The sequence below is a fragment of the Oncorhynchus keta genome, chromosome 29, assembly GCF_023373465.1.
Source record: "Oncorhynchus keta strain PuntledgeMale-10-30-2019 chromosome 29, Oket_V2, whole genome shotgun sequence".
In the NCBI taxonomy this organism is placed as follows: Eukaryota; Metazoa; Chordata; class Actinopteri; order Salmoniformes; family Salmonidae; genus Oncorhynchus; species Oncorhynchus keta.
In genome coordinates, this window is record NC_068449.1 from 46,555,032 (window position 1) to 46,571,135 (window position 16,104).

General features: G+C 42.2%; 2 protein-coding genes across 2 annotated transcripts; both read left to right on the forward strand.

The window, feature by feature from the left end:
• The first annotated feature begins 1,314 nt into the window (after positions 1–1,314).
• LOC127905953 (zinc finger protein 589-like) lies at positions 1,315–10,286 on the forward strand. Its single transcript, XM_035742116.2, has 3 exons — positions 1,315–2,035; positions 3,742–3,872; positions 4,019–10,286. Exons 1-3 carry the CDS (start codon positions 1,768–1,770, stop codon positions 5,255–5,257), a joined length of 1,638 nt encoding a protein of 545 aa, XP_035598009.1. The 5' UTR covers positions 1,315–1,767; the 3' UTR covers positions 5,258–10,286.
• A 2,005-nt stretch (positions 10,287–12,291) lies between these two features.
• Positions 12,292–16,074, forward strand: LOC127906121 (uncharacterized). The gene is made up of 3 exons (XM_052485350.1): positions 12,292–12,887; positions 13,294–13,424; positions 13,608–16,074. Exons 1-3 carry the CDS (start codon positions 12,647–12,649, stop codon positions 14,757–14,759), a joined length of 1,524 nt encoding a protein of 507 aa, XP_052341310.1. The 5' UTR covers positions 12,292–12,646; the 3' UTR covers positions 14,760–16,074.
• The last annotated feature ends 30 nt before the right edge of the window (positions 16,075–16,104 follow it).

Sequence of the window (16,104 nt, forward strand, 5' to 3'; positions counted from 1 at the left end):
CGGTGGGGATGTTTTTCAGCGGCAGGGAAGACTAGTTAGAAAGATGAATGGAGCGAAGTACAGAGAGATCCTTGATGAAAACCTGCTCCAGAGCACTCAGGAGCTGAGACTTGGGCAAAGGTTCACCTTCCAACAGGACAACGACCCTAAGCGCACAGCCAAGACAACGCAAGAGTGGCTTCGGGACAAGTCTCTGAATGTCCTTGAGTGGCCCAGCCAGAGCCAGGACTTGAACCCAATTGAACATCTCTGGAAAGATCTGAAAATAGCTATGCAGCAATGCTCCCCATCCATTCTGACAGCTTGAGAGGATCTGCAGAGAAGTGGAGAAACTCCCCAAATACAGGTGTGCAAAGCTTGTAGCATCTTACCCAAGAAGACTCAAGGCTGTAATGAGTAAAGGGTCTGAAATACTTATGTAAATGTGCTGCTTTTATTGTTAATACATTTGCTAAATTTTCTAAAAACCTGTTTTTGCTTTGTCATTATGGGGTATTGTGTGTAGATTTATGTGGGGGACGACAACTTAATCAATTTTAGAATAAGGCTGTTACGTAACAATGTGGAAAAGGTCAAGGGGTCTGAATATTTTCCAAATGTACTGTACGCAATACACACAAGTACCAATGGATTGTGTGTTGTAGATATGTGGTAGGGGACTGAGGGCTGTTTTTAAAATTGTATAACTGCCTTAATTTTGCTGGATCCATAATAAATGTAATATCATAGAATTCAAAAGCTATTTCCACGTGAAAATGTTATTGCATCAGTGGTTTTGTTGCTAGGACACTCTGATAGGACCACATTATGTTCAAATAGCCACAATAGCCTATTGGATAGTCTAAAACTTCAACTTAAAGCGGGTACAGGACCTAAAATGCACGCAGGAAGTTCCACAGAATTCTCACAACATTCTAGTTTATGTCCACACAAACTGACATTTGCTCAGTGCCACCCAAAGAATTAAGGGAACAGTGGTCCCCCAGCTCATGTTGGGGTTGGGGAAATTAAGCAGCAGATAAGGTAGCGAAGACAGCTCTGAAGAGGGAGGAGGTAAATGTGGTGGTCCCATTAGGAGGGATGGAATGTTGGAGCATAGCAGAGGGGCTGACCCAGGAGTGGCAACGTGAGTGGGAGAGAAGAAGAAGGCAGTTTTTCTCGATCCATAATTCTGTGAGGAAGGTCAGTGGGTATGGGGAATGAGGTTGGGTTATTGTGGGTTATTGTTAGTGATGAAACACACAGGAAGTGTGAGGAAGGTGGCGAGGTAGAGATTGAAGTATGTTATATTGCCGGTGGTATGCTGAGGATAGGACATTCTTCCATGAGCTGACTAACCGCATTTTTGCTTGTAACAATTTTGAGCTCAAATGATAGGCAAAGCGAAATACCAAGGAAGCTGTTGTCTTTTCTATATTCCACCGGCCTGCACCTACTGGTGTGAGGCTATTATTAATTCGCATTCCGACCTGAGAAAGACAGCAATTCACAGTACATCATCTAGTCTGCCGGAAACGCACAAGACGACGAAGAAGACAGCAGATAGTCTGCTGGAAACTCACAGGAAGAAAAATAAGTCAACGGAAGTGAAGTGACCAAGAACAATTTCCACGTTAACGTTTTTATTTAGACGTTTATTAAAACCCTGGAACTTAAAATGACTAATTTAACTGCACATCATCATATACTTACCGCATGTAATGTCTAATTCGGGTTAAGGACTTGGTTGATAGATGTTATCTAGGTAATGCTAGCTAACTGCTAACAATGGCTAACTGTATGGTTTTTCACACTCAAATAGCCTCCATCATGGAGGTGCTAGCAAATGCTGCGGTGGCAGAGATCTGTAAACTAGTAGACGATGACTATGCAGTGTTTCGTTTGGAAATAACTCAAAGCCAGAAAGAAAACAGGGCATTGCGGAGGAAACTACTGGAACTGAAGGTGGCACGGGAGTGCGCAGAGAGAACAACACGAGAGCGCGTCCTCGCCAGTAGTGTCAAGATCCTCGACCGATACAGAGGAATGGCAAGAGGTACATTTTGCGGAAGGCATGTCGCTCGGTTCAACGCTGCATGTGTTCAGATGTGTTACCCAGAATTGGGTCTTGGTCAGTTTTTGGAAAATATGCAATAATTCGCCTGATTGGCTTAGACACTATCACATTCGAATCAGATTCTTGATTTACCGCATTTCTTATTATTTACTGAATGAAAACAATGTGATGCATGGAATTTAATAGATTGATTGTAAATAAACTCAGCAAAAAAAGAAACGTCCCTTTTTCCGGATTAATAAACATACACCTGTGGAACGGTCGTTAAGACACTAACAGCTTAGACGGTAGGCAATTAAGATCACAGTTATGAAAACTTAAGACACTAAAGAGGCCTTTCTACTGACTCTGAAAAACACCAAAAGAAAGATGCCAGGGTCCCAGCTCATGAGCGTGAACGTGCCTTAGGCATGCTGCAAGGAGGCATGAGGACTGCAGATGTGGCCAGGGCAATAAATTACTATGAGACGCCTAAGACAGCGCTACAGGGAGACAGGATGGACAGGGGATCGTCTTCGCGGTGGCAGACCACGTGCAACAACACCCGCACAGGATCGATACATCCGAACATCACACCTGCGGGACAGGTACACGATGGCAACAGCTGCCCGAGTTACACCAGGAACACACAATCCCTCCATCAGTGCTCAGACTGTGCGCAATAGGCTGAGAGAGGCTGGACTGAGGGCTTGTAGGCCTGTTGTAAGGCAGGTCCTCACCAGACATCACCGGTAACAACGTCACCTATGGGCACAAACCCACCGTCGCTGGACTAGGCAGGACTGGCAAAAAGTGCTCTTCACTGACGAGTCACGGTTCTATCTCACCAGGGGTGATGGTCGGATTCATGTTTATCGTCAAAGGAATGAGCGTGACACCGAGGCCTGTACTCTGAAGCGGGATCGTTTTTTTTTTTTGGTGGTGGGTCCGTCATAGTCTGGGGTGGTGTGTCACAGCATCATCGGACTGAGCTTGTTGTCATTGCAGGCAATCTCAACGCTATGCGTTACAGGGAAGACATCCTCCTCCCTCATTTGGTAACCTTCCTGCAGGCTCATCCTGACATGACTCTCCAGCATGACAATGCCACCAGCCATACTGCTCGTTCTGTGCGTGATTTCCTGCAAGTCAGGAATGTCAGTGTTCTGCCATGGCCAGCGAAGAACCCGGATCTCAATCCCATTGAGCACGTTTAGAACCTGTTGGATTGGAGGGTGAGGGCTTGGGCCATTCCCCCAAGAAATGTCCGGGAACTTGCAGGTGCCTTGATGGAAGAGTGGGGTAACATCTCACAGCAAGAACTGGCAAATCTGGTACAGTCCATGACGAGGAGATACACTGCTGTACTTAATGCAGCTGGTGGCCACACCAGATACTGACTGTTCCTTTTGATTTTGACCCCGCATTTGTTCAGGGACACATTATTCCATGTCTTTGGAACTTGTTCAGTTTGTCTCAGTTGTTGGATCTTATGTTAATACAAATATTTACACATGTTAAGTTTGCTGAAAGTAAACACAGTTGAAAGTGTTTAGACATTTTTTGCTGAGTTTAGTATATCAAGAAGTTATGTGAAGTTTTACCTGACATCTTTGCCATTTCTGTGTCAATAGTCAATAGTGTACAATATACCATTGAGCATTAACAGTACTTAACCACCTCTTTTCCCCCAATCACTCTCTCAGGTGAAGAACATGTCACTGGAGGACACAGGATCTTTGTGAAGCCAGTGGGACATAATACACTGAGAGATGATAAACCAATCACTGTTGATGAGGGGAGTGGAACCTCAACCCAGCACATTATCATGATAGAGGTCAGTGTAATAGTGTTATGTTAAAATTAGTTACTTTTTATAAAACAAATGTGGCCTTTTTATTTCATTTATCTGCCATAAGGAAGTTTGTTAGACTTCCCTACGACATCAACTCATGTACTAGTAATAACCTCCTTTCGTGTCAGTCTGCAGAGGTTGCAGGTCTTGGAATCAAGCACGAGATGTCTGAAGGAGAGGAGGACCCACTGCACAGCAAAGAAATCCAGACTGTAGAGACTGGACCACCCCTTGTAGCTACGGAGGACCCCACCACCACCCCAGCACAGCCCAGGATCAGAAGCAGCATCACGGAAGTCAGTGGAAGGCCAGATGCCGTCCTCAAGTCAGAGACAGACACCAAGACTTTAACTGTAACACAAAGGCATTTACACAGAGAGAGACAGGGGCTGGGGAGGCTGGGCTGTCCTCCTGCTCCCAGCTCAGAGTATTTACTTTACGATAACCCGAGCCCGGTTCATTCCCATCGAGACTCAGGTGACGAGACTGGCAATGAACCATCTTGTTCTTACACTACAGAGATGGACCCTGGCACGCCCTTGGGTTTAGAGACACAAACTGGTCCATCTAGAGGTGATTGGAACCGGTACAGTGGTAGTGTATACTCTGAAGGGTGCCTAGATAAGAAAGGGGAGGGTCTGATCGTAGATGATGTGAAAGTGGAGGGCGATGTTCCTCCCACATGGAATGCAGATAGTCACCTTGGAGACGGACACTCACAAGGCAGAGATTTCTTAGACAGCAGGGAAAGCTTAAAGACAAATCTAAATGTCGCAACCCACTCCCCTTTACAGGCGTTCAGGGATCGCAACCCAGTGTCCACGTCGATGGGGCCTTCTGATTCACGCGGCCGCGTTCTTTTCGATCAGGTATTGAACTCAAACGACCGGGCTAGAGCCCAGGCTCAGGGAGGGGGAGCTACATCAGGCAATAGTAAAGAGAAAAGGTTCCTCTGCATGTTTTGTAGCAAAGGCTTCAGTTGCTCCCAAAAGGTGGAGATCCACCAGAGGGTCCACACAGGGGAGAAACCCTTCAGCTGCCCCCAGTGTCACTTGCGCTTCGCAGAGGCTGGCAACCTGAAGAGGCACCAGAGGGTCCACACAGGGGTGAAACCCTTCAGCTGTACCCAGTGTCACATGCCCTTCGCCCAGGCTGGCAGCCTGAAGAGACACCAGAGGGTTCACACAGGGGAGAAACCCTTTAGCTGCTCTCAGTGTGAGAAGAGGTTCTCACGCCAGCACCAGCTTAAGATCCACCTGAAGGTCCACACAGGAGAGAGACCATTTACCTGTACTCACTGCGGAAAGAGGTTCTCAGAGAGGAGCTGCCTCAGGATACACCAGCAGAAAAACCATTCCACTCTATAACATAGGAAGTAACCATTCCACCCAATATCTGATGTTTAGATTTCAGCGTTTAATATTCCTGGGTAGAATATTGCATCCAGACATGGTGTAAAATAAAGGCATATATATACAGTCCCTTCAGAAAGTATTCACACCCCTTGGCTTTTTCCACATTTTGTTGATACAAAGTGGAATTAAAATGGATTTAATTGTCAATGATCTACACAAAATTGAATTTCTTACATTTGTTTAAAAAAATAAAAATAACTATCTTTATTAGCTTAGTATTCAACCCTCCGAGTCAATACATGTTAGAATCACCTTTGGCAGCGTAATCGCTGTAAGCCCTTTCCACACCTGGTTTGTGCAACGTGTGGCGATTTTATTATTCTCAAAATTCGTCAAGCTCTGTCAAATTGGTTGTTGATCATTGCTCGACAACAATTTCAGGTCCTTCGCTCCATTCTGTTATTTTTTTTTTATCCTGATAAACTCCCCAGTCCTTAACGATTACAAGCAGACATAAGCCTAGGAAGAGTAGTGTGAATATTGTATATCTTTTTAAAAATGATTTTGATTGTTTCTTTTTGCATTTTTATATTTTTGTTTTGGCTGCTCTAGGGTTTGATCACTATATCCTGTAGTTTTGACTCTTAAAGTTGCAGGATCGTAAATGAAGTATTTTGGCTTGATAGCTTGCTGGCTGTTTGTTTAATCTGTTTGGAAATATTACAACAAGGACTGCATGCTGTGTCCAGAGGTAACAGAGAAAGTTCCAGTTAAAGCTCCTAACCAAGGGGTTGAATACTTAGTGGCAAGAAAAAGTTTGTTAACCCTTTGGAAATACCTGAATTCCTGCATAAATTGGTCATAAAATTTGATCTGATCTTCATCTAGGCCACAACAATAGACAAATGGTCTGCTTAAACTAATAACACACAAACAATGATACGTTTTCATGTCTTTGAGCACAATGTAAACATTCACAGTGCAGGGTGGGAAAAGTGAAGCCTTGGATTTAATAACTGGTTGACCATCCTTTGGCAGTTTTCTGTAGTTGCGGATCAGACCTGCACAACGGTCAGAAGGAATTTTTCACCATTCCTCTTTACAAAACTGTTTCAGTTCAGCAATATTCTTGCGATGTCTGGTGTGAACTGCTCTCTTGAGGTCATGACACAGCATCTCAATCGGGTTGAGGTCAGGACTCAGGTCAGTCATATTTTCATCTGTTGAAGCAATTCTGTTGTTGATTTACTTCTGTGTTTTGGGTCGCTGTCCTGTTGCATCACCCAACTTCTGTTGAACTTCAATTGGCAGACAGCCTAACATTCTCCGACAAAATGTATTGATAAACTTGGGAATTCATTTTTCCATTGATGATAGCAAGCTATCCAGGACCTGAGGCAGCCCCAAACCATGATGATCCCTCCACCATACTTTACAGTTGGGATGAGGTTTTGATGTTGGTGTGCTGTGTGTTACTTCCAAACAACTCAACTGTAGTTTCATCTGTCCACAGAATATTTTGTCAGTAGCGCTGTGGAACATCCAGATGCACTTTTGCAAACTTCAGACGTGCAGCAGTTTTTTTTGGACAGCAGGGACTTCTTATGTGGTGTCCTCCCATGAACACAATTCTTGTTTAGTATTTTACTTATCGTAGACTAGTCAATAGAGATGTTCCAGAGATTTCTGTAAGTCTTTAGCTGACACTAGGATTCTTAACCTCGTTGAGCATTCTGCTCTGTGCTCTTGCAGTCATCTCTGTAGGACGGTCACTCCTAGGGAGAGTAGCAACAATGCTGAACTTTCTCAATTTATAGACAATATTTCTTACCATGGACTAATGAACATCAAGGCTTTTAGAGATACTTTTGTATCCCTTTCCAGCTTTATGCAAGTCAACATTTCTTAATCTTAAACAAAAGAGATCTCAGAAGACTTAAGGTATGGTTCACATCAGGCAATGCTTCTTGTGAATAGTAAACTACATTTTTTTGGATTTTTTTTTAGGGTAGAGCAGCTCTCACCAACATCTCCTTGATTTGACTCCAGGTTGGCGGACTCCTGACTCCAATTAGCTTTCGGAGGAGTCATTAGCCTAGGGGTTCACATACTTTTTCCAACCTACACTGAACGTTTAAATCTTGTATTCAATAGACACAAAAAATACAATAATTTGTGTTATTAGTTTAAGCACACTGTTTATTGTTGTGACTTAGATGAAGAACAGAACATTTGATGACCAGTTTATTCAGAAATCCAGGTAATTCCAAAGGGTTCACATACCTTTTTCTTACCACTGTAGCAGAGAAAGTTCAGGGAGTGCACCTAACCACTGCCAAGATGTGGCTTTTCAGCAGCGGTGGCATCACCCAGGTGGGTGCTACATTCCTGTCAATGGAGGACCAGGACCAGTACCAGAGAAGCAGCTCCAATGGAGTGACTGACCATTCAGAGAAGCAGGTGCGGTGGCCTGTTTTCTTTCAGACTGTCTTTGTTTCACCTTGGCTGTTCCCTCTACTGAACCTCCACTGCCTTTCCACTGACCCTAAAGTCCAAACTGCCTCAACTTCATCTCAAGCTGCCTGAATCTTTCAATCTCGATCATTTACATTTGTTTGACTATTTATACGCTTTGAGTCTTTGAAAAGCACTATACTAGTTCAAAAATGTATTCATATCTGTAACCCAAGTATTCATAGTAGGTTGGGTCTACATGTTAATGTTCTTAAATTGTTTGAGCCATTTAATTAAGAGGACCACAATGGAAATACGTTTTCAAACTTGTCATCCTCGATTACTTTAAAATGCGTTATCCAGATGCGTGGTTGAATGGATTTAAATGTTCAAATAAATCTAACATGATGCAGCCACCACTATGCTTGAAAAGATGGAGAGTAGTACTCACTGTGTTGTATTTGCCCCAAACATAACTGTATTCAGGAAAAAGTGAATTGCTTTGCCACATTTTTTTGCAGTATTACTGTAGTGCCTTGTTGCAAACGGGATGCATGTTTTTTGGTCTGTACAGGCTCTCTTTTCACTGTGCCAATTAGGTTAGTATTGTGGTGTAATTACAATGTTGATCCATCCTCCGTTTACTATCACAGCCATTAAACTCGAACTCTTTTAAAGTCACCATTGGCCTCGTGAAATCCCTGAGCGGCTTCCTTCCTCTCCGGCAACTGAGTTAGGAAAGATGCCTGTATCTTTGTAGTGAATGGACGTATTGATACACCATCCAATGTATATACTGTATTTTATACCATCCATTGCATCTTGCCTATGCCGCTCGGTCATCGCTCATCCATATATTTATATACCACCCCTTAGATGTGTGTATTAGATAGATGTGGAATTGTTAGGTGTTACTGCACTGTCGGGACTAGAAGCACAAGCATTTCGCTACACTCAATAACATCTGCTAACCATGTGTATGTGACCAATAAAATTTGATTTGAAGTGTAATGAATAACTTCACCATGCCCAAAGGGATATTCAATATTTGCTTTTTTAAATGATTGAAATTTAATTTGACATCTACCAATCGGTGCCCTTCTTCGTAAGGCATTCGAAAACCTCCCTGGTCTTTATGGTTGAATCTGTGTTTGAAAGTCACTGCTTAACTGAGAGACATTACAGATAATTGTATGTGGGGGTACAGAGATGAGGTACCCCACATACATTACAGATAATTGTCTCAGTTCAAAAGCCATGTTGAACACTTATTACACACGGAGTGAGTCCATGCAACTTAAGCACATTTTTACTCCTGAACTTATTTAGACTTGACATAACAAAGGGGTTGAATACTTATTGACTCAGGACACTTCACCTTTTTAGATTCTAATGAATGTGTTAGTGTGTAGGCCAGTGACAAAAATATATATACAATTTAGTCCATTTTAAATTCAGGCTGTAACACAACAAAATGTGGAAAAAGTCAAGGTGTGAATACTTTCAGAAGACACTGTAAGCCTAAAAAAAGTTTACATTTATCTACATCTAAAGCAATGTCATCTAATTAAGCAAGAAAAAAACGAATGAATAGTGGACTCAGTGATATGTTTGAAATGTAAGTTTATTTATTGTTGAAATCGTTTTAATTCTCTTATGTTCTAAGATCAACCGCAATGACAAGTGTCATTCGTTCACAATAGTTGTATCCAATACAGAAATACAAATATTTAATGAACTGGGTACCCAATAAAAAATAACATTTGAGCGCACTCAATTATCTCAGTTCCTACCAGAGATGAGACGATGATGATTGTGGCGGCTGCAGATCAGGGGTATTCTACCTTAACCCTACGAGGTCTGGCATGTGCTGGTTTTGTTCTACCTGATAATTAATTGGACCCACGTCTAAATCAGTATCTGATTAGAGGGGAACAATAAAAACAAGCAAGTGGAACTGGCTTCGCGGTCCAAAAGCCAGTTAGCACAGAATATATGTTCAGGCTCTAGGGGTTGCCAACAAAGTCCAAATCCATCAAATTATTGTAAAGAATTTAGGGACTGTCTTTTTTTTGTGAAAACGTTGTCTAAAATAGCATGGCCTACATATACAGTAAGTGTGATGCACGTGACATTATGGGAACTTCGAGAGAAAAAACAAACACATTATATCGGAGTTGTCTCTTAAAATTGGAGACGGTCTATTCATGAGGCTAGCATAACATCTCACTCTCTTTTGTATTGAATCTAGGCGGTTAACGTGAGATTCAACTCTTACCCTACGAGGTCTGGAGGGGTATCCCGATCTCTAGGCCTAAACGGCATTCTCCTTTTGTAGGCTACCATGACGATTCCACGTGGGCAAAAACATTGCAGCCTAAATGTAATTATACTCTGTTAATTATATGATTCAAATTACGATGAAAAGACAGGAATTTCACTAACATTCATAACTGAATGTTTATGATGCAAATCAAATAGGCGAAACTTTGTGCAAACTCGACAGTTGTCCATTTTGCGCGCCTCTTATCCCCGCGACCCAGTATTTTACCCCTTATGCATGATATTAGGGCTATATACGGCCAGTAAAACATGGTGCAGCCAAGCGCCATGGTATGTTTATGTTAACAATTGTACATGACTCATCAGAGGGAGGAAGGTTTGGAAGCCCATTCCCGCCACCCCCCAAAAATAACAAAATGTATACTGTCTCAAAATGTCAAGATATTTAACATCTTGACATTTTATATATATATATATATATATATATATATATATATATATATATATATACAGTTGAAGTCGGGAGTTTACATATACCTTAGCCAAATAAATTTAAACTCAGTTTTTCACAATTCCTGACATTTAATCCTAGTAGAAATTCCCTGTTTTTGATCAGTTAGGATCACCACTTTATTTTAATATTAAATGTCAGAATAATAGTAGAGAGAATGATTTATTTGAGCTTTTATTTAATTCATCACATTCCCAGTGGGTCAGAAGTTTACATGCACTCAAAAAGTATTTGGTAGCATTGCCTTTAAATTGTTTAACTTGGGTCAAACGTTTCGGGTAGCCTTCCACGAGCTTCCACAGCCAAGACAAATGTCTTGACTTCTTTTGATTTTCCCATGATGTCAAGCAAAGAGGCACTAGGTTTGAAGGTAGGCCTTGAAATACATCCACAGGTACACCTCCAATTGACTCAAATAATGTGAATTAGCCTATCAGAAGCTTTTAAAGCCATGACATCATTTTCTGGAATTTTCCAAGCTGTTTAAAGGCACAGTCGAGTTAGTGTATGTAAACTTCTGACCCACTGGAATTGTGATACAGTGAATTATAAGTGAAATAATCTGTCTGTAAATAATTGTTGGAAAAATCACTTGTGTCATGCACAAACTCCAACCTAAGTGTATGTAAACTTCCGACTTCAACTGTATACATGTATGTATATTTACATATGTTTCTTCATTTCTAGCATTGTGTGGCGATTTCCATCAATCCGTGTTGCAGAGATAAGCATAGCAGGGCCGCCAGGAAAACGTGTGTTGAGCTGGCATGTGCCCCAACACTTTTGATTCTGTGTGATAAAGAAATATTGACACAAAGGCATTGAACATGTTTACACTGATTTGCTTCATGATTTGTCAACTTGTGCACAATTAATCTGTGTTTCAGTCTGATCAACTGTAGCCTACTGATAACAGCCACAGCTGCGGTAGCCTAGTGAAGCCTATCGGCTCTGATCCCCTCCTGCCAGGGGAAACGAAGCGGTAAAGTTGTGTATTTATATCTTAAGTCATGTATTTATAGCCTAAATTAGGCCTATTTATTTGTGTTAAGAGAAAATGTGAATGTGACCAAATTTGCTTTATATTCCAACTTCGGGTGGCTAGTCTACCTAGACCTTATCCATCCAAAATAATTGACTGGAATTAATAGACCAGCACGATATTGATGACTTACTGTGTGAGTAACTTTTTAATTGCAGATGCAAATTCCTACACAATTGCAACCCTTCTTAAAGCAAACTCAGCCCTGTTCGTTCTATTGTCCAATCACAGATGTCTATTTTTTTTAAAACCATATGACCTGATTAGAAACAATCTGGTTCCATCATTGCCCATATAACGTGGTTCTCAAACCTCTCCTCGGGGATCCCCAGATGTTTCACAATGTTGTTTGAGCCCTGAACTAGTTCAACTGATTCACCTAGTCAAGGGTTTGATGATTAGTTTGCAAGTTAAATTAGATGCGTTAGCTCTGGGACAGATCAAATACATGAACCGGCTGGGGGTCTTCAGGGACAGGTTTGAGAACCTCTGGTTTAGCCAACCAGATAAGGCTAAACTCTGGCCCCCCAGACTTTAAAAAAAACAAACACAGGAATTGATAAAACAAATTCTGAGGGAAATGATAAAATAAGATGGAATGGATAAAAAGAAAACAGGCGGAACAAATAAAACAAAACTGAGCGAACGATTTAGTCTGGCTGTTTTTTTTTTTCTTCTTCTCCACCAAAGCCACGAAGGGTCTCCATAGGCATAGGCTGGAGTTTGACAGTGAGCCGTTCCGCTCTGTGGACAACGAGTCCCATTGTTAGGGCGGGGATACAAGCATCTCGTCATTGTATCCAGTATCTCTGGTACCGTAATTCAAAGAACAGAGCGCACAACTTTTTATTTTGCAACACCATTTGCGCTATGACGCTAACCAATAACATACTTTCTCTACAGTGTAAACGGAAGGAAACAATGACGAAGAACAATTTCCACCTTGGCGTTTTTATTGTTGTTATTTTGACGTTTATTAACACCAAGTTAATTTAAAGTATTACTAATTTAACTGCACAGCATCACATATTTACCCCATGTAGTCTTTAATTCTCGTTGGATACAGGACTTGGTTGATAGACGTTATCTAGGTAACGCTAGCTAACTAACAATGGCTAACTGTATGGTGTTTCACACTCAAATAGTCTCCATCATGGAGGTGCTAGCGAATTCAGCCGTGGCAGAGATCAGTAAACTCGTAGACGATGACTATGCAGTGTTTCGTTTGGAAATAACTCAAAGCCAGAAAGAAAACAGGGCATTGCGGAGGAAACTACAGCTACTGGAACTGAAGGCAGCACGAGAGCGCGCAGAGAGGACAATGCGAGAGCGATACAGAGGAATGGCAAGAGGTACATTTTGCAGGAGGCCGAGGCTGCGGGGGCTTTCGTCCCGTTTCGCATGCGTTTAGAAGTGTTACCCAGAATTGGGTCTTGCTAAGTAATCAGGGGAAGAATTGCACACTATCTTGCACATTTGTTGTATTTTACCAGTCAGGACAAATTAAGGACAAATTCTTGCACAAAGACACCACCATATTCTACCCAGATTCTTGATTTACTGAATTTCCTATTATCATACTTTTAAAATAATGTGATGCATGGAACATAATCAATCAATAAATAGTATCTCAACAAGTTATAAGAAGTGTTACCTTACATTCCTGCCAATTGTAGACTGTGTAAATAATGTATAATATAGCGTTGAGCATTCACATGATCTAATCTAACCACCCCTTTCCCCCAATCACTCTCTTAGGTGAAGGGCATCTCACTGGAGGCCACAGGAACATTGTAAAGCCAGCGGGACACAATGGGTGGAGAAATGACCAACCCATAGCTATAGATGAGGGGAGTGAACCCTCAACCCAGCATTCTATCGTGATAGAGGTTAGTGTCATAGTGTAACATCAGAATTACAGTACATTAAATGTGGCTTGTTAATTTCATAAATGCTTTCCTCAGCTATTCACTGGCTTGCATCAATATGTATATGCCGTGTAGGAGTTTGTGAGACTCCCTAAGACATTATTATCCAATTATATCGATTATAACCTCCTCTGTTCTTGTCAGTCTGTAGATGCAGAGGCTGCAGGTCCTGGGGTCAAGCAGGAGAGTACTGAAGGAGAGGAGGACCCACAACACAGCAGAGACATCCAGACTGGAGCAGCGGCTGGAGTGGCGCCCCCTGTAGCCTCAGAGGACCTGGCCACCGCTCTGAATGTCAATCTCAAGTCAGAGACAGACACTGATACTTTAAATGTAACACACCGGCTCTTACACACAGGGTCTGACCACAGATCAGACCCAGAGGGGCTGGGTAGACTGGGCTGTCCTCCTGCTCCTGGCTCAGATTACTTACCGGTATTTCATCAGAGCCAGAGGACGGTTCATTCCCTTGGAGATGGTGATGTGCTAGACACTGGGGTTGATGATCTCTCCTGTTCTTATGATACAGAGATGGACCCTGGCAACATGTCCTTAGGTTTAGAGACACAGACTGATCTGTCTAGAGAAGACTGGAACCGGTACAGTTGTAGTGTATATTCTGAAAGGTGTCTAGATAGGAAAGGGGAGGTTATTGTGGTAGATGAGGTGACTGTGAAAGTGGAGGGCGATGCTCCTCCTGCACGGAATGCAGATAGTCACCTAGGAGATAGACACTCACAGAGCAGAGATTTCTTAGATTACAGGGGAAGCTTGGAGACAAATCTAAACGTCACAACCAATTCTCCTTTACATGCGTTCAAGGATCGCGACCCAGTGTCCACGTCGATGGGGCCTTCCGGTTCACACCATTTCGATCAGGTATTGAACTCAAACAACAGGGCTGGAGCCCAGGTTCAGGGAGGGAGAGCCACATCAGGCAATGGTAAAGAGAAACGGTTCCTCTGCATGTTCTGTAACAAAGGCTTCAGGTGCCTCCAGAAGGTGGAGATCCACCAGAGGGTCCACACAGGGGAGAACCCCTTCAGTTGTACCCAGTGTGAGAAGAGATTCTCCCGCCAGGACCACCTGAAGAGGCACCAGATGGTCCACACAGGGGAGAAACCCTTCAGCTGCCCCCAGTGTGAGAAGAGGTTCTCCCGCCAAGACCAGCTGAAGATGCACCTGAAGGTCCACACAGGAGAGAGGCCATTCTCCTGTACGCACTGTGGGAAGAGGTTTTCAGAGAGGAGCTACCTCAGGACACACCAGCAGAAAATGCACACGGCCCTTGTATAGACTATGGTGACATGTAATCAGGATGAAAGTAAGGTGGTCCTGGTGGCGTCCCGGCAAAATAAATAGTGGGGGTACGCCGTACCGGTAAAACATGAGCCAATCACAATAATGCAAGCAAAATGTCAAGAAAACTGTAGGCTATTACACCATTATTTTTCATTAGGCTGCGGCATAGCTGAGGCATGAACAATTTGCGAATGGACTTGAAAAACAGTGGTATAACTTCTCCAAAATTCGACGTGGTTCGACGGGAACACTGACATTTTTCCAAGGCAGTGATGAATGGCTGACAGAGACACGTGGACAACAGTGGCCTAATGAAAAATCGTCAAAATGTCATTAGACTTTGTGGTGTTTTGTGTGACAGACGTCTCTTTCCGTTTCCATGTTTGGGGGCTGGAAATACAATGCATTCAGAAAGTATTCATAGCCCCTGACTTATTCCACATTTTGTCATGTTACAGCCTGAATTCAAAAGGTATTCAATATATTTTTTTCTCTCATCCATCTAAACATGTTTTTAGAAATGTTAACTGTATTTCATTTAAGAAATGTGCTATCTAATTTACATATGTATTCACAATCCTGAGTCAATACATGTTGGAATCACCTTTGACAGTGTTTACAGCTGTAATGTCTTTCTGGCTAAGTCTCTTAAGAGCATTGCACACCTGGATTGTCCAATATTTGCACACGATTTTTTCAATTCTTCAAGCTCTGGCAAGTTGGTTGTGGATCATTGCTAGACAGCCATTTAAGTCTTGCCATAGATTTAAGCTGCTTTAAGTCAAAACATTTAACATCAATCTTGGTAAGCGACTCCAGTGTATATTTGGCCTTGTTTTAGGTTATTGTCCTGCTGAAAGGTGAATTAATTTCCTAATGTCTGGTGGAAAGCATACTGAAACAGGTTTTCCTCTAGGGTTGTGCCTGTGCTTATCTCCATTCCGTTAACTTTTTATCCTGAAAACCCCCACATTCCTTAACGATTACAAGCATGCCTATAACATGATGCAGCCACCACTATGCTTGAAAATATGGAGAGTGGACACAGTAATGTGTTGAATTGGATTTGCCCTGAACATACACTTTTTTGCCCTGATTACAGTGTTATTGCTTTGCCACATTTTTTACAGTATTACTTTAGTGCCTTGTTGCAAACGGGATGCATGTATTGGAATATTGTTATTCTGTAGAGGCTTCCTTATTTTTACTCTGTCAATTAGGATAGTATTGTGGAGTAACTCTAATTTTCTTGAGCCATCCTCAGTTTTCTCCTCTCACAGCCATTAAACTCTTAACTATTTTTAAGTCACTACTGACCTCATGGTGAAATCCCTGAGCG

What these genes read in the sequence shown, in the direction of transcription:
- LOC127905953 (XM_035742116.2), top strand. Translation starts at nt 1,768, where the DNA reads ATGGCTAACTGTATGGTTTTTCACACTCAAATAGCCTCCATCATGGAG. An exon ending in ATACAGAGGAATGGCAAGAG is followed by an intron (nt 2,036 to 3,741) that starts GTACATTTTGCG and finishes TCACTCTCTCAG; the next exon opens with GTGAAGAACATGTCACTGGA. An exon ending in AGCACATTATCATGATAGAG is followed by an intron (nt 3,873 to 4,018) that starts GTCAGTGTAATA and finishes CTTTCGTGTCAG; the next exon opens with TCTGCAGAGGTTGCAGGTCT.
- LOC127906121 (XM_052485350.1), top strand. Translation starts at nt 12,647, where the DNA reads ATGGCTAACTGTATGGTGTTTCACACTCAAATAGTCTCCATCATGGAG. An exon ending in ATACAGAGGAATGGCAAGAG is followed by an intron (nt 12,888 to 13,293) that starts GTACATTTTGCA and finishes TCACTCTCTTAG; the next exon opens with GTGAAGGGCATCTCACTGGA. An exon ending in AGCATTCTATCGTGATAGAG is followed by an intron (nt 13,425 to 13,607) that starts GTTAGTGTCATA and finishes TGTTCTTGTCAG; the next exon opens with TCTGTAGATGCAGAGGCTGC.